Source organism: Typha latifolia, chromosome 4 (genome assembly GCF_019914945.1).
Source record: "Typha latifolia isolate L0001 chromosome 4, TyphaL0001v2, whole genome shotgun sequence".
NCBI classification, from domain to species: Eukaryota; Viridiplantae; Streptophyta; class Magnoliopsida; order Poales; family Typhaceae; genus Typha; species Typha latifolia.
Window position 1 is genome coordinate 7,051,081 of NC_133089.1, and position 26,542 is coordinate 7,077,622.

A 26,542-nucleotide genomic window follows, 5' to 3' on the forward strand; every position below is an offset into this window, starting at 1 on the left:
TTATCAAAATAAATATTAAATCATAGAAATAATTTCAGTCAAACATATTTTATCATGCATTTGATTAGGCTGATCTGAGATATGAGTACAGTGGTGATATATATAGATGATTATACTGTTATAGTTTTATGTCGGGATAATCTCTATCATGAGTATGCATGTTATAGACTAGCAAAAGTATACACGTGTTAGATATATGTTTAGAGTCGGCATTGCATCATTTTTCTATTGGCTTCTTTACCATCTAAATTCCTGAGTTGCATGATTTATTGTCGTACTGGATATATGCATATGATTTATCATGTATAGGAAAATCATAAAAGTATATGCGTATGTGATGTGATGTAATATGATGTGATGGCTGAAACGGTATCTGGTCCAAACTAATACTGGACATACTCTTAGCGTATGGCAGAGTATGGTAATAGCTGATGGTTGTACTCTTAGCATATGATATGGTACAACTATCATTGATATACCCTTAGCGTATGGCAGGGTATGATTACTTTCTTTTAAGATACCCTTAGCGTATAGTAGGGTATGATTTATCTACAGAGATACCCTTAGCGTATGGCAGGGTATAATTCATCTACAGAGATACTCTTAGCGTATGACAGGGTATGCTCTGAGCTTGTGACATGATGTGTATCGAGTTTGGGGCCGAGTACCGTAGTCCAGCATGGTGGATGATATTCAGAGTTGAGATGGTTGATTATGATAGTAAGAGATATGTGGATTATATTTGGCTCTTACGATTATCTAGTGGTTGGCATCATTATTGATGTGACCAGTTTTATTATTGTTATACATAATATGTCGTTATATTCAGTGATGTTATATGATAATTTCATCATGTGATATATTTTTGGTTGAGGATATAATATGCTCATTCATGAGAATTAATTTTATTTATATATATATGTCATTGATGATACATATATATCATGTTCATACATGGCATCATTGATTATCCAGTACATTATTTACTCTCTATTTGGCATTACTGATTCGGGGTAAGGTATATTCACTGAGCATTTTGCTCATGACTCTCTTTATTTCTTTTCTAACCCTCTTAGATATGTGATACGTGATATCGACTTAGACATGATCAAATGGCTCAGCCTGCCCGTGCCCGGCCCAGACCCGGTTTAGGCCCGACCCGGCCCAAGCCCGAACTACCCATGGGCGGCACGGGCCAGCTCTTTGCCCGTCCGACCCGGCCCGAAAGCCCGCCCCTTTGGCCCGCAACTAAGCCCGCCCGTCTGCTACAATACTTGCCCTTCTGCTATAGTACTTGCCCTTCTGCTACAGTAATTTATCACTGCTACAGTAAAAAATTTTTGGTATTATACCGTTTTGCATTATTTTAAGCACACATTTAAAAAATTTTAATTTATTTTAAATTTTTTAAAATGGAGGAATATAAATATATATTTTTTAAAATAAGCTAATAATTAAAAAAAATTCTAAAAATAGCTAAAATATTGGTTGGGCCAAGTGATTGGTGGGTCAGGCCGGCCCGACCGGTTAGCCCGATCTCTCACGGGCCAACGGGTGGTAACAGGCTAGACTATTCTAGCCCGGCCCGAGTGATTGGTGGGTCAGGCCATGGACAAATACTTAAGCCCGGTTGGCCCGAAGAGCCCGACCCGAACCCGTCCCGGCCCGCCCGATGATCATGTCTATAGCAACTTGAGATATCTTGAGAAGATATTTTAGAATGATGATGAGGTGAACTATAGATGCGAGACAGTATAGATGATAGTTTAATCAGATATTGAGTTGTACTAGTATTTGATATTTGTATTCTTTTGCATTAGACGATGATTTGGATATTACAGGTCGAATCATAGTGTACTCTTGTATTAGTTATTTTAGTTATATTTTGATGGTTTATTATGGCCTATGTGGGTCCTGCTAGATTATGTAGTGGTCTAATGTATATTATTGTGGACTAGGATATTCATATGTTAACCGATTTATTTGGTTAATAGTATGATTTATTTGGCGATGGATTATGTGATCATGGATAGGTTAGCATGTTTTATTTGATGATGTCGTGATTATATGTGTACATGAGAGTATTTGTGTGTGACGAGCCCCGCCCGACCTGTCGCGTGCGCTGTGCGTGCTGTGTGGGCGCGTGGGCGTACACGTGCCCGTGCTGGGCGGGGCGTTACACTTACGGTCGTCCACCACCACCTTTGGCCGTTCGTCACTCTTCGACGATCGCCTAATATCGATATTTATATTTCCTGCTCTACTATTTTAATTATATATTTTTATCTAAATATCTGATTGACGTGAAACAAAATCTATTAGAACCCTATCTCGTGAGGCTGCCACCACTTAAATTTTTATAATTTTTGTACATATGAATCGATCCAGATCTTATTCGTTACACAAACTCACATGATTTGCCCGATGATTACTTCTAATGTGTATGCCTTTGAGCTTTTCATAAAAAAATAAATAAATTATGTTTTAATTCATAACATTCCTAATGAAGTAATAAGAGCAACAAATATAGTGTAAAAAAAATATTGTTATCATAAATTCAAAAATAACACACAAGGAATATATTTTAAAAATATTTAATGCTAAAAATGGTCTAATAGCAAAATTTTAATGGCTAAAAAGGAGATAGGGAATGCCCACAACTGCTTTTAGATTTAGAAAGACTGGCTAGAGGATGCTAATGCTCTTAAAGAGGATTTCATCAGTGTCATTAGTGATGGTTTAATTACTAGTGTGATTAACCATTCTTGGCTTTATAATATCGCTTTGAACAGCAAGCCTTATTATATGATTCTGATCTGTTTGTTGCTAAGGTTAATTTGAAGTTTTTCTATATCTAATAAGAGATGGGGTGTGAGGGTGTTGGGTAATTACTTTGATAGTGAGACCACTATCAAAAAATGAATATCCATATATCGATTATTTCGTGTGAAGGTATTTGCATCTGTGATGAGGCTATGTGTGGTAAGCTAATAACTAAGACTACCCATAACCTTCTACATAGCAATAACCCTAGGATAATAGAAAAGAATGAGGCCTTATGTAATTGTCTATTATTTACAAAATCATTTTTTTATGACGTGTTTTGGGGGAGAATTCTCACTAGAAAGTATTTGAAATCTATTTTCTCTTGGTATGATCAGTCATGTCCCTTTTGTCTATTGCCCACTTACTTCTTGAATATAGGTGGGCCAAAAATCATTTGGTATGTGCTCATCATGGCTTGTAAGTTTAATAAAATAGTATGAATATTGATACGAATGGTAGGTGACTAGAATTGAGTATTTGGGGGTGATAGTGAGAGGAATGTTCACATCATCAAAGCCTTATAGTTAACACTTGGTGAAAATTTTGGAAGGTCAGAAACAAATTGGTTTTTAGAGGTCAAGGAGAACTTTCTTTATGCTTTGCAGGAGATCAAAAAGTTCACAAATGAGGCCTTGACTGTTCGCTACAAAGGAAATATCACTGCTTAGTAGGAGAAGGATTAGTGGATCCAATGTGAGCTTTTGGTTTCCGATTGATCAACATTAACACTGATGGGCTGAGCTCATTCACTTCGGTGGGTCAGTCAAATGGGAGTGCTATCTTTGTAAATGAGGTTACCCAATAATGAGTTTTTATTTACAGAAATGATAGTGATTGAGATAAATTCACTGCTTCAAATGAAGGTTGTTGCGGTGCACATGACTCTAGAAGAGGTTGTTAAGTGTGAAATACGAAATATCAATATGAAATCAAACTACAAATTCTTTGTTCGGCTAAAAACTATTTTGGCATATCAAAAACTTAGCGGAGATTGTAGAATTTATGAGTCAATACTTTGAAAGCATTAATGCTAAACATATTTTTCTTGAAAGAATCAAAGAAAAGGACGGACTGCTTAGTTAACATTGGCATGAAATACAAGCTTGGGGTTTTGTATTATTGAGCCCATCTCTTAGAGAAACTCTAACCGGGCTCCAAATTCTAAATTTGAAGTTAGCAATAGTGGGGCTCCAAATTTGGAGCCCCACCATGAAAATGGAGCGCGGCTCTATTTGTCATTTCAACCTTTTGAAATACCAAAATTGCCCAATAATTATTACATTCAATTGTATGCTTTATTAAATAATTTAGTTAGTTAAATTGAGTATATAATTAGTTTTACTAATTAATTTTTAACAAAAATAATACCATTGGAAAGGTCTCATCGAGACCTTTAAAACGAGTCTAATATTAAATTATTTTTAAGTTAATTTAAATTTAATTTTTTTATTATTTATAAAAATAAGTCTAATAAATTATGTGTCCTAAAATATAATTACTCAAAATTATTTCCAATATAAATATTAAATATTAAAATACATTAGATATGAAATACATCAAACATGAAATACATTAAAAATGAAATCGGAACCGAAGCTAGTGGTTACGGAACCGGAACCGGTGACTACGGAGATGACTTACGAGAATATTAAACATCTATTGTTTTTATTATGGTTGGTTAATTTCTATTTATTTTATGTAATATAATTTTGATATTTTTAGTTAATAACGTGTATTACTTATTTCGATGTTTATTTCGTGTAATATAATTTCAATGCGTTTAATTAAAAAATTAGTAATTTAAAATTACTTATGAAACTATTAAATATTTGTCTTATTTTAAAATCTCAATATATTTTTTATTAAAAAATAATAACGCTAAGATAATCTATTAAGAAATTTAAAATAGCTAATATAATAATATATATTATATAATAGCTAATATAATAATATATATTATATTTTTATTTTAATATATACGGAGCACGGTGCTTTGGCTCTTGGTACATTTTTGGCTCCATTTTTTTCTCTAGCACTGTTGAGATGCTCTTAGGTGCCTCATGAATTTTGTTTCTTTTACATTTTGATACCTGTGGTGCTTATTGCACAAAGGGCATGTAACTAGCTGCTGATTTCAGCTCTTTTTAACAGAAAATAAAATTTCACACACAAGGGGTTAAAAAAACCCCACAAAATAATTTTATTACTCTTTTTTTGTAAGAAAAAGTTACTCAATCGCATATCTTCGTACCATCAAGCCATTGGAAGTTTGGAATCAGACCCAAACCCTCTCTTCTGGGTTCTCTCCGGCGACGCCATAGAAGCGCAGAGAAGGCAAAAGGATTCTTCCAAGGTCGAGCGCTTCACCATGGACAGCGCCCTCGCAAGTGCCTCGTCCATCACGGATCAGAGGCAAAAGATCGAGCAGTACAAGCTCATCCTAGCCTCCATGCTCTCATCTCCCAATCCGGACATCCCCCAGGCCAAGCGATTCATCGATCACAGTAACTTCCCTTTGCTATGGTTTCGATTCTCTCCTTTCTTCCCATTTTAGTAGCTTCTTGATCGAGAAATGCTTTCTTTCTTGTGCGGTAGTGGTCTCCGACGATGTCCCGTTGGTGGTATCGAGGCAGTTGCTTCATACATTTGCGACGGAGTTGGGGAGGTTGGAGCCGAACGCTCAAAAGGAGATAGCGCATTATGCCCTAGCTCAGATCCAGCCTAGAGTGGTCTCCTTCGAGGAGCAGGTCTTATACCTTTTGATGCCACTACTTTTATAAATTTTTTCCTAGTTTTCCTTTGTTTGAATGGCTTAGATTTCCGATTGTTGTGTGTTTCTGGGATAATAAAACTGATGGATTTGGATAGTGTGATAGTGTGGTGATATGTTCTCTCGTTTGTAATGTGGGATTCTTCTAGGTATGAGATAACTAAAACTAACCGGGACGATTGTCATTCTCAGGTTTTAGTAATCAGGGAGAAGCTAGCTGAACTGTATGAGTCTGAGCAGCAGTGGTCAAAGGCAGCACAAATGCTTAGTGGGATCGATTTGGACTCAGGAATCAGGTCGATTCTGTTTTTCTGGTTCAGTTTCTTATGAGAAGGCTGACATTATTCATTTTTAAGATAGCCTCCTTGGGAGCTGAAATTTTAAGTCGATCTTCAGGATGCTTGATGAAACATACAAGCTGTCCAAATGTGTCCAAATTGCTAGACTCTATCTTGAGGTTAGTTTGCAAATTATAATTTTTAATATATGATACTGACTGGAAATTACATAAGAGAATTTTTTTTTTCATTTATTTAGGATGATGATGCTGTGAATGCTGAGGCTTTTATCAACAAAGCTTCTTTCTTGGTTAGCAACAGTCAACATGAGGTTCTAAATTTACAATACAAGGTGGATCACTCTATGAAGAGCTGTTACACTTTTACTTCAAAGACTAAAGTCAAATTTCTATGTGCTGCTCTTATTAATTTATTTTTAATTTTGTCACTGTTTTGAAGGTTTGTTATGCAAGGATACTAGATTTAAAGCGGAAGTTTCTGGAAGCTGCACTTCGGTATTATGACATTTCTCAGATTGAGAAACGTCAAATTGGAGACGAGTAAGTTTATTTTTGATCTTCTATGCTTTTGTTTATACCGTGATTAATTTGGAACACATCTTTTCTTTCCTAATGCTCTGGTTTAGATTTTTTTGCTTCTTTTATATTCAAGGAATTAATGATTCTGCTGTTGCAGTTTCTTTCGGGTAATTTATGCTTTCTGCTTCTGTCATCCCCTTATTAACATACTTGTCATTGTCTAGCCCACTTTAATATGCTCCCTAAATCAGGAAAGATGTCAAGTATTTTATAGTAGATTATGTGCAACTCAACGAGGGACTTTTTAGAATTTAGTTATAGTTTTTCTCCTGTTATTGCATTTTTTTTGGTATATAAATAGATGGTTGTTGACTCTTAACTAACTGGAGTCAAGGATTTTCTAAGGTGCTAGAGCTTGCTATTAATTGGGGCGCCTAAATTCATATTCCTTCCTAAGTTCATATTCCTTATGTAGTTGAATACAGAGTATTAACATTTCTAATACCATGTTTTATTGGTGGTTATCCACCTTAATGCATACTGTCCAATCTCAGGGAGGTTGATGAGGATGCACTGGAACAGGCTCTCAGTGCTGCTGTGACATGCACAATATTGGCTGCAGCTGGTCCCCAACGTTCTCGTGTACTTGCTACCTTGTACAAGGTATTCAGAGTTTATCTCCTTAAAAGTTGAACATATTGTTTTAAGATATAACGTAGCATTTTGTTTTTAAGTTTTTAATCCCTTCATATATTTGCACCTACTTTCGTCCTTTGAAGGTAGCAATATTCTGGCCATGAATTCTATTAAATGTTATAGGTTTATAGCTTTATGTACCCATCACATTATAAATAGAAGCTCACATACGCTGAAATTAGGCACTAAGAATTATCATCTGAGTTGCAATTTTTTCAGGGAGTTAGAACTTGGAAGTTTGTATTGCGTTGTGTTGTCGTACTCTTGCAGTAATTTCTATCCAGAGTCTAGAATATGTTAGTCATTTTTGAAGGAAGATAGAACCAAGAATCCAAGTTAATACTTCATATACGGCATGAAAACATCATTTCTCCTGTCTATTTTAGGATGATTTTTTACTACAAAAAATGCTGGAGTTATATTTCTAATGTCTAAAAGAAACTTTTGTCCAATTGTGTTTAATTCATGAATGGGCATAAGAAATCTAGAATGCCATTAGTTTTTTTTTTTTTGCAATTAAAATTTTTTGGGAGGTAGTATTCTTAGTTTGACTAGGTTTAGTGATTTGGAAAATAAAAGATCAAGTCAAAGTCAAAAATCAAATCCGAATTAGTCTGGATTTTAATCCTACTAGGTTTAGAAAATTGATTAAAAATCAAACTTTGAAAATTGAACTCAAATCGGAAAGTGAAATCGAGTAAGAGTAGGAAACATAAAGCCGAGAAGGAATAAAAAAAGTAAATACGACAAATATATGATCATGATTTTTTTTCTTAATGTGGAAAACCTCTTTCACATAAAGAGGAAAAATTATGGACCCGTCTAAAATTGATCGACTTTTTTTCACTAAGCAATTGAAATCATAGATTGAAATATCGGCTTATTCCGATTTATATCATGGAAATGGATCAGCCGATATGGCCAATTTGGTTGATTCTTGATTGAATCATCCAAAATGGAAGGCCAATACTGTTGATATAGTAGATACATATCATTTTTCAAATACCCAATCTTGATCTCGAAATTGATACTTAGAATCTTGATCAAAATAAAACTTACTTACAACCCTTTCCGACACTTCAGTGTCATAGTATTTAAATAACTTCTTAAATACGAATTATGTAATTAACTATCTTTGTGAAAAAGATCGATTCTCTTTATTAAGCAACCGAACGACGAATCAAATCTCGAAAGTAATTGTTGATGTGGCGGTAGATGACAATGAAGATGCTGTCGACTTAGCTCCTCTGGTACTATTGAAGATCAATAATCTACTAAAGGAATCTCTAAGTCTATACAGGACTACAAATTTGTTTATGCTATTAGTGCGCACCCAACTTATTCGGTCTGCACCAACTTAAGTTCATTCTATGTTGAACTATTTTGCAGTGCGCTTCCACCTGTGCCAGGTGTGCACCGAGCTCTACAATGATTGTGCTGTCTACTCTTTTGACTTGATTCCTCATTAGTTCTTCGCACTTCTTCGCATGTAAACTAATTTTATGAAAGACGGCCATGAGTAGCTAGCGCCAAGGCGGAAGGCGAGCAACAAGGCAGGCGACAAGCAGTCTAGTATTTTTTATCTATAAAAATTAGAAATAATTATATATGATAAAATTTTAACACTAATATAGTCTATATAAAATTTGTAATAATGCACTACACCAAAATATCAAATAATATAATCTCAATTCACAACCACAACAACAAGTTCACAAGAATCACAAGATTCATAACCAAATATCCAAAACAAATAACATGATCAAAGATTCAAAATTATCAAATTTATAACAAGTTCATAATTATAAGTCAAAAATGGAAATCAGTAATCGATTAATGATATAAACAATTATAGCAAAAAAAGTAATAATAATCACTAATCAGTAATCACTTAATTAGTAGGTAATTAGTAATTGGGAGAGAGTGAGAGAGAGAGAGAAAGAGCTGTCATTGGCGGGAAGAATTGGGAGAGACTGAGAGAGTGAAAGAAAGTGGGAGTGAGAGAGAAGAAAATTCAAGATTGTGAAAAAAGCTAGCTCTTGCCAGTGGGAAGAATTGGGAGAGACTAAGAGAGTGAAATAGAGTGGGAGAGAGAGAGAGAAGAAAGATTAGAGACATACCTAGTTGCCGCACGCTACCGTTGGTCGCCGCTAGACATGGAAGGGAGAGTCGGAGGAGATCGAAAAGAGGGGTTTAAGTTTTATTTAGGGTTTGATTGAGAAAGAGAGAGCAAGGAGAGTTTTTTTTTTAATATAATGGATAGTTAATCATATTTGATCAATTAAATCGAATCCGATCCATTCCAACCCAATTTGCCCATTAGGCAGGCTGAACCGCCGGCTCGCATTATTGGGTTGCTCGGCTCGGTGCTACCGCCAACCCGTATTATCGAGCCGTTGGGCCCACTAGTGCCTTTTGGCACCTAGGCGGCTCGCCAATGTGGCAAGCCGTCTTATATAGGCTCTTTCCTAGATAGCGGGGCGGCTGCCATGATCGCTTTTCAAAACACTGATGTGCACCCTTCCACAAGTCACATTTGTCTTGATCTTACATTAAAGATGGATTGTACAACATAATTCAAAGTGTTTCATATTTACGAACTTGCCATTACATAAAATTATACTAACAATATCTCCCTTGACAATTTCATGACAAAAACACTTCCAAAACATTTTTCTACCCATGAGTTAATTTCTTCTTCTAAGCCTTTGGTTCACTTATATAGAGATGAGGATACAATGAATATGATTTTGAAATTTTCTTCTCTATTCTGCGCCATTGATGCACATCCAGCTTATTCGATCCGCACCGAACTTAAAAGTCTTTCTGCACTGAACTATTCCGCTGTGCGCATCGACTTGTGCCAGGTGTGCATCGAGCTCTGCCATGTCTTTTGACTTGATTTCTCGTTCGTGTACACAATGTATTCAAAGTGTTTGTGTACACGAACTTCCCATTATATAAAATTGTACTAACAGTTATGATAGGTATTGCTGTTGTTTCCGGGTCTAGATAATATTGTACACACACACACACACTGCTTTCTTGTTGGGATCATGCTGGGAGGTCATTTTTCTGGTGGTACTGGTCTACCTTGGATTTTGTTAGTTTTTAAACAACTAGGAAAAAGAGCAACAAAAGTAAGAGTGGTGCTAGACATGTCCTGAACTAATAATAGCCTCGTTATGATGTGCCATTTGATCGGAAAGAAAGAGGTCATTTTTCTGGTGGTACTGGTCTACCTTGGATTTTGTTAGTTTTTAAACAACTAGGAAAAAGAGCAACAAAAGTAAGAGTGGTGCTAGACATGTCCTGAACTAATAATAGCCTCGTTATGATGTGCCATTTGATCGGAAAGAAAGGTTTTGTGCTAGCATAATCATTCCCACTTTACCTAATCTATTGTCATTTTCTTCTTGAAGCTTGTGCCTTGTGGTTTCTTTTGATAGCATTCTTACTTATCATATTTTTTTGTTAGCATTCTTACTTATCATATCTATATAAAGACTTCAATGAGCATATTCTCTTTTTTTTAATCTGTCCATACTTAATGCTTTTTTTCCAGCCCCGTAATATTGATCTGTGAATTATGATTACATTGCTGAAAGTTACATTTTTATAACTTACATGACACATGTACACTCATTGTGAAGTGTGCCTTCTTTCATTGACGAAGCATGGTTTATTGTCAAATATCAGTACTGAAAACATAACTGCTTTCTGAGTTCTTATGGCCTTCTCTTGTTAGGATGAAAGATGCTCAAAGTTGAAGATATACCCAATACTTCAGAAGGTATTCACGTTGAATACTTCTATTGGGAGGCCTTTCTTTATCAATGTCTGACATGTGCATACTAAGTTTTAGGTAGCTTTAATTTACAGGTTTATCTTGAAAGAATTTTAAGAAAACCAGAAATTGATGCATTTGCCGAGGAATTGAAAGCACATCAGGTGTGTATACTCCACCTTATTGCTCATCTGCTGTGTACCATTATTCTCTATCCTTACCAGTTGAACACGTTTGCTGTCTGTCCAACAGAAAGCTTTATTACCAGACAATTTCACTGTACTGGATCGTGCGATGATTGAGCATAATCTTCTAAGTGCAAGTAAACTTTATACAAATATAAGGTTTGATGAATATATTGTCATTTCCTTTTTCTTGACCTCTTATATTCACTATTTGTAATTTGTTTAAACTGAATATCTCATCTACTTTGTACAGTTTTGATGAGCTAGGAACTTTATTGGGTATTCCTCCTCAAAAGGTACATTTGTTGTTTCTTCATTGTCTTGCCTAATTATTACTTACTAGAATGTTTGTACTGAAATTGTATTGTTTGGTTCATTATGTTCAACCCCAAATGTTCCAGCTATGCTTATAGATCTTAGTTGTTTTATTTCATGAGAAATTACAAATAACACCCTACATTTTGACTATATTATAGATAAAGCCCTATTATTCATAAATAAATTCTCCGATTTGTTAAAAAATACCTAGCATTTTGAACACCATGATTTAAGTTTAATTTAACAAGCACCTGATGGAATGGAGTAAAAAGTAAAATATTTCATCCATTTCAAATGATATTTTTATATTTCCTAAAGATTACCTTTGTCTTACTCTAATATTAATTAAACAACAACAGTTTTTGATCCGTTAATTTTATGAGATTTAGTGTTTGGATGCAATTTTAGTGTTTTAGAGGCTTAGTTTGATCTTATTTCGTCGGAAATCAATATTTTGGTATATGCCCAAGTTGTTTTGGAGGTTAATTTGATTCTATGAAGTTATTTTGATAGTCGGGTTAAATTATATCTATCAAAAGATAGGTCTTGGCTTGATAGTTCTTATCAAACAAAGGGCTCTATTTGTAAATAATTAAAAGAGAGGGCTTTTCTTTTTAGTTTAATATAAGAAAATAACTTTGTTCTTTTTATATTAAAATTAACGTCAATTAGTCAGTTGCATATAGATTAAAACTATAAGGGTTCCTTAATTAAGGAAAGGGAATGTGTGTCCTCTGAAATTTGCTTTGCCAAAGCCTTAAAGTCCAAACTTGAAAGGTTTAAATAACACAAACAAAAGTTTTGGGAGACATTCTAAATGTTTGGAATCAAAGAGGTGTAAAATGTATTTCCCCTATTATTTTATGATGTTGGATGGAAGAATTTTGTGGGGTTTCATATATTAAAATAAGCATGTACGAGAGTTTTCAAATGAGCCATTTGTTAAAGCCCCAAAGGGAAATACCTAAGAACAACACCTGCTTCAGAAAGAGCTGCAAGCCGAGTTGATACAAGATCTGCCATCAATGACTTGGATAGATCCTCAGTGATCAACGAGGTTAATCAGCTCATAATCTTTTCGAGCAAATAGAATGCACCTTTTTTCTTTTGGGCTTTCATTGGAGATTCTTCTTTTTATTTGTGACAATCAATGTTCTAAAAAGTTGTTGTGTATGTGATTAAAAGGGTGTCAAATAAGCTCGATATGTTGCGAGCTCTTGAGTTTGTCTCATTTTCAGTTCAAATTTACCCACCTGAGCTTGTGGTTTTAGTTAGTTTAGTAAATGACATGAGCTCAGGCTTGTCTCGATGCTCAATTTGCTCTGGATTGGTTTGAATTAGCTGATAATTAGAGGTATGTATATTGTAGGTTGTTGCACCTTCTAGAGCAGCTGATAGAGCTCTATTTCCTTGGAATTGGTGGGGGTTCAAATCCTGACAAACTTAGCTATTTTGAACTTTCTTCCCCCTCTAGGAAGCCTTTAGTTGCCAAATTGCAAGTAGTTTTTCTACCTAATGTCCCTATTGCCTCTACCATTGCAAGCTTCCTACAGCTGCAGGTGTGTCAGTCTGGTTGATGAATCTACCATTCGACTTGGGTGGATAGGATCATAGGACTGCGTGATTTTTTATTTTTTATTTTTTAACTGATTCGGCCAAGTTGGAGCTAGCCATGAATAAGCTTGGCTTGAACTTGAGTTTTGAATGGATCCTAGCCTAGCTCATTTAGATCCCTAGTCATGGGACGTCAAGGGATTACATAGTTTATATTTAGTATGCAGATTTATATGCAGGTGCATATGTGCTCGATACATGTAGTATTGCAATTAATAAATATATGTGGAAAAATTGGAAATCGAAAGAAATATAAGATTTTGAGGTGAAATATAGAAGATATGGACTTCTATAAAAGGACTTTTGTGGTATGTCTAGTAATAGTTGTAATAAAAGAAAGAAAAAAACTAAGGCTCATAGATCATAGGTGGATACCATGCAGGTTCGCCTGGCATAGGACCGCAAACATGTGGAGCCACCTAAGCGGGCACCTGGACTGCAATTTTAGAATGGTGATGAATGATAATCCTCTTTTCTCCTTCTTGTAATAAACCCTCCTTTGCAACTTCCTCTAGAAGTGATAATGAATGTAGTCCACAGCCACTTTATGATGTCTGATGTGCTGTTTTGATTCTTTTGTCTGATGGATCCTTCATATATTCAGTTACTTCTACATATTTATTACATTTGATATGCTTTGGCAACTTATGCTTGTAGGCCGAAAAGATAGCATCTCGGATGATTTACGAGGACAGAATGAGGGGCTCAATTGATCAGGTAAATATTTCTTTCTTTGCTGTTTTTCATTATATAGAATTTTGAATTCAAACTGCAGCGTTCACTTGTATCTCTGTGCCCTTTGTTTTTAGTAAATTAGTTTTTTTTTTTATGATTGGCATAATATGTAGAGGTGGCAATTGGGTCGGGTTAGCCCACATTCGGGTCGGGTCAAGATTATACTAACACGAACACAACCCGTTTATTAAATGGGTCGAAATTACTAAACATGAACACGACTTGTTTATTAAACGGGTAACCCGACACGACCCGTTTAATCCGTTTAACAAACAAGGTTTTTTATAACATGTTTACAATCCGACACGATTACCTTATTTCCAACACGCTAAATGAAACCCGATAACCCAATTCACCATATCCCGATTACTTGTTTACCAGACATTTTAACAAAATAACATATGTGTTTTATACAACACAAATATGGATGATTATACTTTCAAAATCTAACAAATTAATCAATACAATATTTACACTTATCAGCATACATATTTAACCTATTTTATACAACATAGATAAGAATGATTATACATCCAAAATCTAATAAATTATTTATCAGAATACAACATTAATCAACGTTTGCACTTGGTTAAAGTCTTCTTCTTCAAGCTCTATCCTGCTGCCAAACCAAATTTGTGTTGTCAATAATAGATGAAAATAAATTATGCTTGCTTGATATCAAATATCATTAATTTGATAGAGCATATTAGGAGAAAATTAAACTTAAGAACATCAATAATACCAAATGGATTTGTCAAAGCAATTCATTCAGGCCAGAAAAAAAATCAAAACAAAAGGACAAAACCCATTACCAAAAAAGTTTTAACTTTTAGCAAAAAAACATCCAGAAGAACAATGTGAGTGTAGATCCTTAACATACTTGTTGGAAAGATGGTGCTCTTAAGCTCTTCCCATGAAGGAAGAGTTGCTACAAGCCATGGGGCCGTCTTGGGCTAGGATGAGACGAGAGTGGGTACTACCAATGTTAGTGTAGTTGCTCAAGGGAAGGTGTCGACGGTTGGCGTTGTGCAGCAGAAGATTTCAATGGATTTGAAAAGATGAGAAAAGCTAGGTTAGGGCTGTTGGCATGAGGAGCATGACCCAACGAAGATGATGCAAGCCGATTGATGATGCACGAAGAAGGGAACGATGCATGAGGAGGGCTAGTTTGTGTCGCCGTGTGATAGTGCGAGGAGATTAGAAAAAAGAGACAAGGGATTGAGAAAGATTGAGATGGGGTGATAAGGGTTAACGGGGGTCAACCCGCCAACCCGACCCATATAATTAAACAGGTCAAATCGGGTCAAACGGTTTAGTGTTATAAATCCGAACATGACCCGATATTAATCTGGTTAGACGGGTTGACCCGTTTATGACCTGAACCCGATTAGACTAAACCTCGTGTTGGGTCGATTTTTACCACCCCTAATAATATAGTAAAATATAGATATAAGATGAAGGAAGACAGTGAAGCATACGCATTCACAACAGATAATGGATCTGGATTATATAGTAACATAATCATGCAGAGCTCGAAGACATTTGAAGAACAAGAGATTGGCTTGCTAGTGGCTACCCAAGGCACTCACTCTTTAGTTCATAAAAGAAGTAAGGGGGAAATATCACTTACACCTGTGGTTAGGCCAAAATTTAGAGTCTGCCTGAACTTTTATTTGTCTCTTAAACTCCTTATAAATCTAATCTATATACAATTGATTGACAAATATTATTTTTAATATAAAATGGCCAAATGCCTTTCTGTATTACATCAACTAATTATAAAAGTAATTTTCTTTATAAAAATCTTTTTGTCATGCTTCTTCATCTTAATCATTCTCACTTTACATTTTGAATATTGCCAAAATTCTAAAAAGAGAATATAAAGGAAAAGTGGTCAAAAGTTTAATAATTTTAAGAGAAAATTACCTTCGTTGTCAATTTTGACGAAAAACCCAAGGTTCTAAGTATCAGTTTGAGATCGGGATTGGTTGCTTGAGAAAATGATATGTATTTACCTTTTGGACGTCTCGGATTGGGGATCGGCTAATACTTCAATCCATAAAAAACTAACAGTTTCACATAGATTAGAACAATGTTTTGAAAGGCAACTGCAGATTGCCGGCAGTCACCCCACTGCATAGCGCTAAGATGAAAGATGGGCACTAAGGCAATCTAGTATTTTTAATATAAAAAAATTATATATCATATCTAATATATAAAAATATAGCATATATAATTTTTTAAATAGTGCAATTTACAACCATGACAAGAAAAAGATCACAATTCATAAATATGTCTATAACAATATATATATATATATTATTAATGCATTTAAAGTAATGATAGCTAGTGAGAGACGGTGGTTGCATGTTAGAAAGCACGCTTTTTATAAGCTAGTGAGAGGGTGAGAGAAAGAGAAATAAAAGAAAAGAAAAAATTGTGGTGATTCTGAGAAAGAAAAGGAGAAATAGTAGAAGAGAGGTTAAAGGAGAAGAAGGGGGATGAAGGAGGAGGACGTGGCTGCTGCTTGATTCCACTAGGCGCTCACTGCCCAGCTTGCCAAGATTGCTTTGGTGACCCAATTGCCAAACCACCGCTGTCTACTCCCCTTGTGGGGCAGCCGGTGCTTCACCACGCCAAGGTGGTGATCTTGGCTGTTTTTCAAAAAACTGGATTCGAACTACAAAGGGATTAAGTGGCATAAAGAAGTGTTGGAATTTTTTTTTGAAATTTGGTACGATCCTTCCTCGGCTATAGGCTCTGATACCAACTTGATACGATCCCTCTTTTGGTGCTATGGCTCTGATACCAGATTGTTACGATCTTGCACGGAACTTTGAGATAAGATCCCGAAATATCCCGCCGTTGGATCGCTGTGAAATTTTGATATGTTGTAGGCCGGAAAAGAGCTTTCCAACGGATCTAGTTTCGGGCGAATCGAGTTGGGGATCTCGAGATATCGTTCGTTTAGTGGACGAACGTCAGGATACTCTATTTTTGGATTCCGTGGATGAAGGCACGAAATCCTAGGTAATGGTGGATTGTCGAGGGCCGGCGTTGATGGGGTGGCACCGGTGGAAAAGTGATGGTGGAAGGGTTATGGATGATGGAAAGGTTAGAGATAGCGATGGATAAATTGGAAGAAGGGGGAGAAGAGGGCCACTCCTAAGGGACTAGGGTGATTGGCCTGTCGAGGGAGATTAGAAGCGGCGTCGCCGGGGAGATTGAGGGAACGGGAGCGAAGAAGACGAATGAGGCAAGGCAAACTCAATTCTCAATATTCAATTCTAATTTTGGTTGCCCTACACATACTTTTATAGGCTAACCAACAACTCAATCTTATCCTAAAACACAATCTTATCCTAAAACTCAATCTTATCCTAAGGTAAATCCAAACTCGAGACGACGTCGGTGAAGTCCGAATCGTATCAATCCACCACGCTTCCGCAACCTTGTCCTCAAGGTTTGAAATTTGGGAAGCGATCCATGATGTCCGTCTCTAGCTCCCATGTAGACTCGTCGCAGGTTTGCCCACCACTCAATCAGCACTTCGTCTCTAACTGGATCCTTGGCGTCTTCTCCTACGACTTAGGACTCGAACCGGCTCATTGGAGCCATCTTCCTCCATTGGTTCGGGTAAGGTCGAACCCACTACATGGTTAGGCCCGATCCGGGCCTTCAATGCCGAGACATGGAAGACGGGATGTATCCTGGTTCCTTCAGTAGGTCCAATCGGTAAGCTACTTTGGACCGATTCGTTGTAGCACTCGGCTACGGACCATAGTACTTGTATCCCAACTTTTGGTTCAAAATTGGCCTCAATGTGGACTGTCGATACGGTTGAGCTCGAACGAACACCAATTGATCCACCTCAAATTCTCGCTCACGTCCGCCTTTGTCATGCGTTTGCTTCATGCGGTTTTGTGCCGAGAAGGAGGCGAGTTCACTTGTATCCGGTTCAGAACTGACCATTTGCAATAGTAGAGCTCGGTCCCCCGCACTAGGAAAGCCTACAAGTGGTTGCAATGTTGGTCCTTGCCGCGGTTGATTTCCATCCAGCAGTACCTTTCTTCCATTCCTCCGAAAGGTCGGTGTGAGGTTTGAGAAATCAAATGTTACGGGCCCCAAGCTTTGAAGCCATTGAGTTCCCAAAACAATATCGGCTCCTCGCAAGGCCAATGGATAAAGATCCAATGTGAAACTTTGGCCTTGCACCTTCAATACCACACCTCCACAAATAAAATCTGCTCGCAAGGTGGTGCCATCTCCAATCGTCACATCGAACCCTTCCGTGGGTTCCGACTCGAGCCCAATCTTCCTAAGGAGCCTCTTGTCAATGAAGTTGTGGGTGGACCCGGTGTCAATCAAGATTCTCACCGTGGTCTTCTTGATTACTCCGTTCACCCGCAATGTCTTTGGTGCCGCCGTCCCCGAATAGGCGTGGAGGGAGATTTCAGCTATCACGTCCTCCACGTTTTGCTCCTCAACTTCTTCTCCTCGATGTCCAAGAACATCTCGCGCTTTCAGCCGCAAGCTCATCCTCCGCTTCCTCCAATCCATCGATGAGCATCACCGATCCCATCGGTTTAGCGCAACGATGCCCCCGGTACAAACTTCTCATCACAACGGAAGCATAAGCCCTTGGCTCTTCTTTCTTCTACTTGGGCGGGTGTGAGTACTCGCCCGGACCTCTAGGTGCGTACTTCACATCTTGGGATGGCTTCAAGGGTGCTCGAGGAGGTATCAATGCAAAAAGAACTCTTGTTACTCCACTAGTATTTTCTCGCCGCTATGTTTGATAGAGCTTGATTGCGGCTTCCTTGGCTTGTCCAACTCGCTTCAAGTGTATCTTCATGGCCCTATGCTTATCTTCCATAAGCACCGCATCTTGGAAGGCCTCCTTTAAGGTTCTAGGCCTTAAAGCCCTCACATCGGCTTGTATGTCACCCCCGGCCGGAGATGAAGGTCCGCGGTTGATTCGATCCGTCCATGGTGGATGACATCGGCTACTAATCCTCTCAAATTCTTCTTGGCATGACCCAACCGTGGTCTTCGAACCGTCTTTGAGAGGAGAGCATCAAAGTCTTCATAGCCCGATACTCCAAATCGCCGTGTGATATCGGCGCAAAATTCAGCCCAAGTTTCGATGGCCTCAATGGCATTGGGCTGATCGAAACCAATGAAGCGCCGCATCCTCAAGGTGAAAGCTTGCAAGCGTCACCTTGTATTCTTCCGCCGTACCTTGGTATGCAAAGAATTGCTCCGCCCTATACAACCAATCAATTGGATCGCCACCTTTGAACTTGGGAATTCGAGACGCACGACTTGTCCACGAATGCCGTTGTCTCGTTCGGATCATGCCCAACTCCTTGTCTAACCGGCGGAGGATGCACCATGAAGGGTTGATGATCCCTCCTTCGGTTTAGATCAACTCGCCGTGGCTCCGGATCGTATCGGCCCGCCCATGGATCTTGATCTCCAATGTGGTCTCCATGGTGATTCGCTCGTCGGATGGGTTCACCCGCAACCGGTCCCTGGTGTAACCATCCTTGCTTGCCTCTCGCCCATGTAGGGTGGTGGTAGCGGCGGCTCTTGTGGTTGCAAAGGCCGAACCGGTGAGGATTGATTCAGGGGGTGGACTCGCGTCGTGGGGTCGATGGTGCCTTCCCCGTTAGACATTGCTTCCTTGGCGCCCGTAGTTCCCGCATCATCTCCATCATCATCCGGTGGTTGATGGCCATCTCGCTCCGAAATAGACCCCAACATGGATAGAACGCTAGGCTCTTCCGTATTCCGATTAGATCGGATGGTTCCGCGGGTGGAAGTCCCCGCAATCGTCTCTTCCTCCTCTATTGGGAGAATCTCTTCTTCATCATCACGCCGTGCGCCCATGGATCCGGTGGTCGTCATTGGAAGCGCTTGTCCGAGGAACGGGTGGCTCGATACAGCATTGATACGATCCTTCCTCGGCTATAGGCTCTGATACCAGCTTGGTACGATCCTTTCTTTTTGCTATGGGCTCTGATACCAGATTGTTACGATCCTTCCTCGGCTATAGGCTCTGATACCAGCTTGATACGAATCCTCTTTTGGTGCTATGGCCCCGATACCGCATTGTTACGATCTTGCACGGAACTTTGAGATCAGATCCCGAAATATCCTACCGTTGGATCATTTGTGAAATTTTGATATGATGTAGGCTAGGAAAAGAGCTTTCCAACGGATCTAGTTTGAGGCGAATCGGAGTTGGGGATCTCGAGATATCGTTCGTTTAGTGGACGAACGTCGGGATACTGTTTTTGGATTCCGTGGATGAAGGCACGAAATCCCGGGTAATGGTGGATTGTGGAGGGCCGGTGTTGATGGGGTGGCACTTAGGTGTAAAAGTGATGGTGGAAGGGTTATGGATGATGGAAAGGTTAGAGATAGCGATGGATAAATTGGAAGAAGAAGGGGAGAAGAGGGCCACTCCTAAGGGACTAGGGTGATTGGCCTGTCGAGGGAGATTAGAAGCGGCGTCGCCGGGGAGATTGAGGGAACGGGAGCGAAGAAGACGAAGGAGGCAAGGCAAACTCAATTCTCAATATTCAATTCTAATTTTGGTTGCCCTACACATACTTTTATAGGCTAACCAACAACTCAATCTTATCCTAAAACACAATCTTATCCTAAAACTCAATCTTATCCTAAAACACAATCTTATCCTAAAACTCAATCTTATCCTAAGGTAAATCCAAACTCGAGACGACGTCGGTGAAGTCCGAATCGTATCAAAATTTGGCCTAACTATAAGGGGGGTATGATGTATTTTCCCTGAGAAGTAAATATCTGGCAAATTGTACACAACCATATATCTAAGAGATATTGATACAATATTATTATGACTCGACCGGATGGGTTTATGTTGAGTCATCTATCTTTATTTCAACTTGTATTTGCTTTTAGGTTGGGTCCTCTATCTACAGGTCTTGGGTTTGCACGTTTGAACGGCCTTGCCAGGTGTTTGAACGCCAAGTCCGAGAATAGAAGAGGAGTTAAAGCGTTCGAACTGCCCTGCCAGGGCATTTGAACGCTCAAGCCTGAGAGCAGAAGAGGAGTTAAGGTATTCGAACACTTCCAACGATTGGGCTACATCATACTAGGTTTATTTGTGGTTTTGGGACTTATGACTAGCTTCTAAAAGTGTGGAATGACAACCATTTTGGGATTAGTGAATATTTGATCTATCTCCTCCTCCTCCCCCCCCCACTCTCTCTCTCTCTCTCTCTCTCTCACCCATCTTCTTCCTCTAGCCGCCGCCCAGCCCAAGGCTCCCCTTCCTCTAACTGTCTGAACCCTTTTGCTCCTAAGGAACGGGCTCCTCTCTCCCTTTCTCTCTCTCTCTCTCACCCATCTCTCCTATCTCCTCCCATCTGCCATCAAGTTAAACATGTTCCTTGCCCCTTCCCCAACGACTTTGGGTCATCAAGTTAAACATGTTTATTACTTGATGTATGCTTTTGTAATACTTCTTGATATTCATGTTGCCAATTCACCTATTGCTTCAAAAGCTTAAGCTATAAAAAAGTAGTGATTTTTTTGTATGCTAACACCCCCTTATTTTTGGGCTTGAGACACTCTAATAAACCCAAGAAGAAGACTTGACTTAAATTGATGAAGACTTTATATTTTAAAAAATAGTTGGGCCTGACAGGATTCACTCATAACCTTTGACATGATATCATGTTAACTCACTAATTGTTATTAAAACTTAAATTGTTAGATAACGGTTATTTTATTTTATATATTCCAGCACATGTCGTTAAAATGATTATTTAGTGTTCTGACATATCAATTTTAAGATAATTCTCTTCGATCTTGGAATGGTAATATCGAAAGACCATTATCTTTTTCTTTTGGTTGTAAACATAATTTTTCTAAGATGCTCTTGATCTTCTTCTCTAGAATTGGTCATAGTCAAAAGTGCCAGGTCATATCCTTTAAAATGCCAATTCTGTTGTCTCTAAGCAGCACATATGTTTTTGACATTGTGTGTTAATGCTGTTGAGATTCTGAGAATTGACTTTTTAGTTCCTGTGACAATGCATATTTTTAGAGGTTCTAGTTGACAACAGATACCAATAGGATGTATAAATTGTTGTTACAGCATGCCACCAGGGGTCATTACAATGTCAAACAAGAATTGTAGAGCTCTGTATGGCATTGATTAAATTAGAATGATAGAACTTTCTAAGCACTCCTCTTATCAGTGGCAAGAGCAAAGTGTGATACAAGAATATAACAATGGGGATCCATAGTTGCTGGATTTGCAGAACCAAGACCATATGAGAAATGGATATAAAATATATTTGGTTGAGAAGTACATTATGGCAACTGCCTTAGTTGTCTCCTTTTCATATAACGTTGCTGCTTTATATTATATCTTCTCAGGTTGAGGCCATCATACATTTTGAGGATGACACAGAAGAGCTACAACAGTGGGATCAGCAGGTAATGTCCTTATGAATCATGCTGCTGATACAAATGAATATTCTCATATTTAGATTCATTCATGTTATTATTTGATCTGCAGTAAATGTAATCAGCGGATAATTCCATTGTAATTTTTTTTCTTCTTAGGCTTTCTGCAAATAACCACATGTAGTTTTGACATTATTGCAACAGAAAACCACCTCCATTTTTCAAATTTAGTAATTGGCTACTTGAGTACTTGTTCTTTGGATATATTTAGAAATAATCACATTTGGCTAGTTCATAAGGTGTAAGCATATTATCCTTTTTGATGAAAATACACCTTTTCTTTCTCCATGAGGTTTCTGGACTCCTACGACACTACTTTTCTTGTGGCAATACCTAGGAGAAAAGATGTTGGCATTATTGACCCTCCATTCTCATCCTTGCTATCAAATATATTAGCCAGCATTTGGATTGAGTTTAAGTTTTTTATTAAACTAGTTAAGTGAACACTAAATTGGTTTTGTACCGGAACACCGATTTAGGTTAAATAGGGTTATGGACAACCTACTTAAAACCATTCTTCTCTCCTCTCCTCATTCATCGAACTACTTTATAGTTACCAAAAAGTCCAATTATCATTTTGCCCTTGGAAAGACATCACCTAAATCAATTATCATTCAACTCTCTCTCTCTCTCTCTCCTCCATCCATCCACTATAAAGTGTATTTTGGTTATTTGGCATAAAATACCTCTTTTAAACCTTCTACCATTTCAGATGACATCAAAGGTAATAATGACATCACTAAACTAGTTTACAACCAAACACCTAATTTTTCTAAACCCATCTGTTGTACCTTATTAAAGATTAAAAATGAGAGTAACTAAACTAGTTTTGGAGCTATACTCTATCCTAAGCCTTAGTTCTCCTATGGAGTCAGAGAATATGTCACGACCACCTATATATATGGATTCTAGTCGATGTTTTGTGTTGTTTCTAACTTTCCATGGTCATGAATTTCCATGTCAGTTTACTGGTAGGCTGGTAGGAGCTTTCTATAGTTCTCCCATAGTCAATCTTTCTTACATCAATAGCCACACTAGTTCATATATATATATATATATATATATATATATTGAGAATATACACTAGTTCATATTACTATGTGCTTTTGATTGTTGCATATTGTGGCACTTATAAGAGCAAAGACTAGTTTTTTCACTGCTTGCGTACGTATCGTGTATTTGATTTCATGTGCTATATGACAAATTCCACTAATAATTGCAGATTGTTGGTCTATGCCAAGCTCTCAATGATATTATTGACAGCATGAGTAGCAAAGGCGTAGCAACTCCTATCTGAACCATCACTGAAGGATCAATCAGACAATACAATTAGCTGGCGATCATGTGAGGATGGCTGACGAGTCATTTTTGATAACTTCTTCGCTCATACTTGGAGCTTTGGTGTATGGCTGTGACTTATCTGTTATTTCTAAGTATCATTTTGTGAATGGATTGTCAATATTGTATCTTGCATGCATTTGGGAGCCAAAATTATCTTCTATTCACTATATTCAAAAGATAACCTGGTAGTCTCATATTCGTTCAATATTGTATCCTGCTTTTCATGTTTGAAGGTAAGCTCTGGCGGACGTGATCTCCATAGTGACCATGTTCCATGTAGTACGTTCTGCAACTGTTTCTTGTGATTAGAGTGCAACAGTATCTCTTCGACATTTAGTCCCAATCATTTAGGGTCAGTCATATATCATTTTCTTTCATTTAGCTCAGTGCTTTTCTAGTATCAAACAAAGTATGAACATGTTCATGTGCACTATTGCCTTGCTAAATCGGTCTTAATATGCCCCTACGGCATGTGTATGATGATTCACGTACAACTTATCCGCTATAGTGATATATCATTTAAAAAAAAAATTGTGATATGATCATTCACGTCTATATGTTCGTTAAGTCACCTGTTTTGTAAAGTCAACTGCTTTGTACTATGTTGATTGTTTATACTGCCTCCTATGATAAAAATCGGAGTCTTGTGCTACTTTTAATGATGAAGAATTTATTTTTGAGACACCTGAGTTCTGTAACCGCATGCATGCTATGTATCACACTAGGAAGTCTGAGTTTAAAGTAGTCAAACCTATCTATTAATTAAAATAAAATATTTAGTTATTTAATTCAAATTCCATTCTGGAGTCTATTAAAACTTTTTACTCCCAGTTCTGAGGGAACGTAGGAATGCAAATGTTATATACATTTTTACTATGTTCTGTATCATTTGAATATACAAGTATAGAAGGGTTCGGTCCGATCGAAAGCATCTAGACAGTTGAGACAGCTATCCCTTTTGTTTAGATAAGTATGAAAATAGTCTCTCAATTAAATCGATGTGATTCAAACTTGGGATCTTATACATATATGAGCCCCTTTTAACTGTGAGCACTATCTCATTGGCTGAGATAACCAGTTGTCGGGAGGTCGTTAAACAACTGAATTATTTTCTGTCTCTTTAACTCATCTTTGAAGCACAAAGTTAGGTGCTCATATTTCAAACGAGAAACATGGAGTAGACAAGGGAAGTTGATGAAAACGCTCTCTTGACTATTGGTGAGCAATTGGTACGACTCCTGACCCTGCTCCTTATCTCCCTGAGTGGCCTCTTGATACAGGCCCTCCTCTCCCTTTGAGCAGAGTTTGCTGACAGGGGCGGTAGACTCTCTCCCTGCTCATGTGAGGAAGCCTTATGGTGGCGGCATTGAAGCCGCATCTAGCTGGGTCTATGTGGAAATAGATCTTTCCCTCCCTCTTAAACAAGGCATAGATGTTGGCCCTTTGGATAATTTTTTTTCCTACCTTTGGTCTACGAGAATCTTCCAACGATCAGCTTTAAATGCAGTCAAATAGGCTATCGGATGTCAGTTTACCCCAAATTTATTGTAGTAGCGAATCTTTGCCATGCGGAAGTTGTTGCTTCGGTGGACCCCATACGAAACCTATTGAGATGGTCCCTGATAAGTCCCGTTAGTTCCTCTGCTTGGGCTATGGATACGTGTCTAGTTGCGCAATTACTGTCCTAAAAAATCAGTTAATGTTGCTCGCATCGCTACATCCTGCAATTGCTATATGGTGGGTTCAACCTTGGTGACCTTACAGCTAGCCCTTCACCAATAGAGTTCTCTGGGTCCTATTAGGGTACAAGCACCACTTTTGTGCAGGGTGTAATATTGAGGTTATCACTTTCTTACATGTCTTTGTCACTATCCCATCTGGATACCTTATTAATGATTCAGTTGCAGGTCCCAGATGCCACCTCACGTGATCATTGGAAGAAAATCCATAGCAAAGATCTCCCACAAGGATATGCCTTGAGCCCCAAACCGGCCATCTAGATGGAGGTGAGGTTACCACTCCTCATGTCTCTATCACTGTCCTATCTAGAGGCCTTAATAAGGACCTGGCTTGGGTTCCAAGGTGTCACCATATGTGACCGTTGGGAATAAGTTCATGGTCAAGATCTCCAAGGATTTGCCTTAGGCTCCAAACTTGATCGATGTAGGTGTCCAAGCTCCATGTGCACCAATCTCTCAAGGAAAAGCCTCAAGCCATGAACCTAACTAATGTGAGTAGCCTTGTGTCCCCCGACGACATTCAAGCGAACCGACGCTTGACACGTGGCAATCGAGTCAAGAAGAATGGCCCAACACCCCATGCTTCATTGAAGGCTGATGGATTGAGTTGGCTCTTCTCGAGGCGTATTCGTCCAGCCATGAGATGCTTTTAGTCGTGGATGAGGTTGCTGGAGTTTATGGCCCTTAATAAGAGGTCCATTTATTTCTTGAGTAGTGCATCTGGTCATGCCTTTAACCCCTCGAGCAGTGGGCCCTATCACTCCTCAACTGCGGAGCCCCATGATCTGACCGCCTCGAGCATCACTTCTTTACCTTTGATGGATCAACCTGCCATCGGTTAAGATCCCCTCTTTTCCCTGATGGTGGTTAATCAAAACCCTCACTCTATCTCCCATTAGAACCCACATATGTTAAGTGAGCACGCCTCCTTCCTCCATGAATCCATACCTCCGAAGTCCTTGGTATTCTATGAAAATGCTATGCCCCTCACCCCTTGTCATAGCCCTACCTTTTCAGGTTGTCTCTCCTGCCCGTCCCTCTCAATTCTTAGATGGGCCAAGGTCTTTTGGACCATGTGTCTCCCTTCTTTGCGTGCAAATCATTTTTCTTTGCCTTTCCTGCTTCGCTTTCTTAGGTGCCCCCCGATCTGAGGAGCATTTGGTGTTTGTGAAAAATGCTACTATTGTTCTTGAG

General features: G+C 38.4%; 1 protein-coding gene across 1 annotated transcript; it reads left to right on the forward strand.

The window, feature by feature from the left end:
* Nucleotides 1–4,956: 4,956 nt before the first annotated feature.
* LOC140786509 (COP9 signalosome complex subunit 4) lies at nt 4,957–23,814 on the forward strand. The gene is made up of 14 exons (XM_073134991.1): nt 4,957–5,330; nt 5,422–5,573; nt 5,789–5,892; nt 5,993–6,053; nt 6,134–6,226; nt 6,334–6,434; nt 6,968–7,076; nt 10,858–10,902; nt 10,992–11,060; nt 11,149–11,240; nt 11,335–11,377; nt 13,671–13,730; nt 22,179–22,238; nt 23,491–23,814. The coding sequence occupies exons 1-14, from the start codon at nt 5,195–5,197 to the stop codon at nt 23,563–23,565; spliced, it is 1,200 nt and encodes a 399-aa protein (XP_072991092.1). The 5' UTR covers nt 4,957–5,194; the 3' UTR covers nt 23,566–23,814.
* The last annotated feature ends 2,728 nt before the right edge of the window (nt 23,815–26,542 follow it).

Bases quoted from the DNA above. Each gene is read 5' to 3' on its own strand.
- LOC140786509 (XM_073134991.1), top strand. From the start codon at position 5,195: ATGGACAGCGCCCTCGCAAGTGCCTCGTCCATCACGGATCAGAGGCAA. The intron at 5,331-5,421 runs GTAACTTCCCTT...CTTGTGCGGTAG, and splicing joins CAAGCGATTCATCGATCACA to TGGTCTCCGACGATGTCCCG. The intron at 11,241-11,334 runs GTTTGATGAATA...TACTTTGTACAG, and splicing joins AAACTTTATACAAATATAAG to TTTTGATGAGCTAGGAACTT.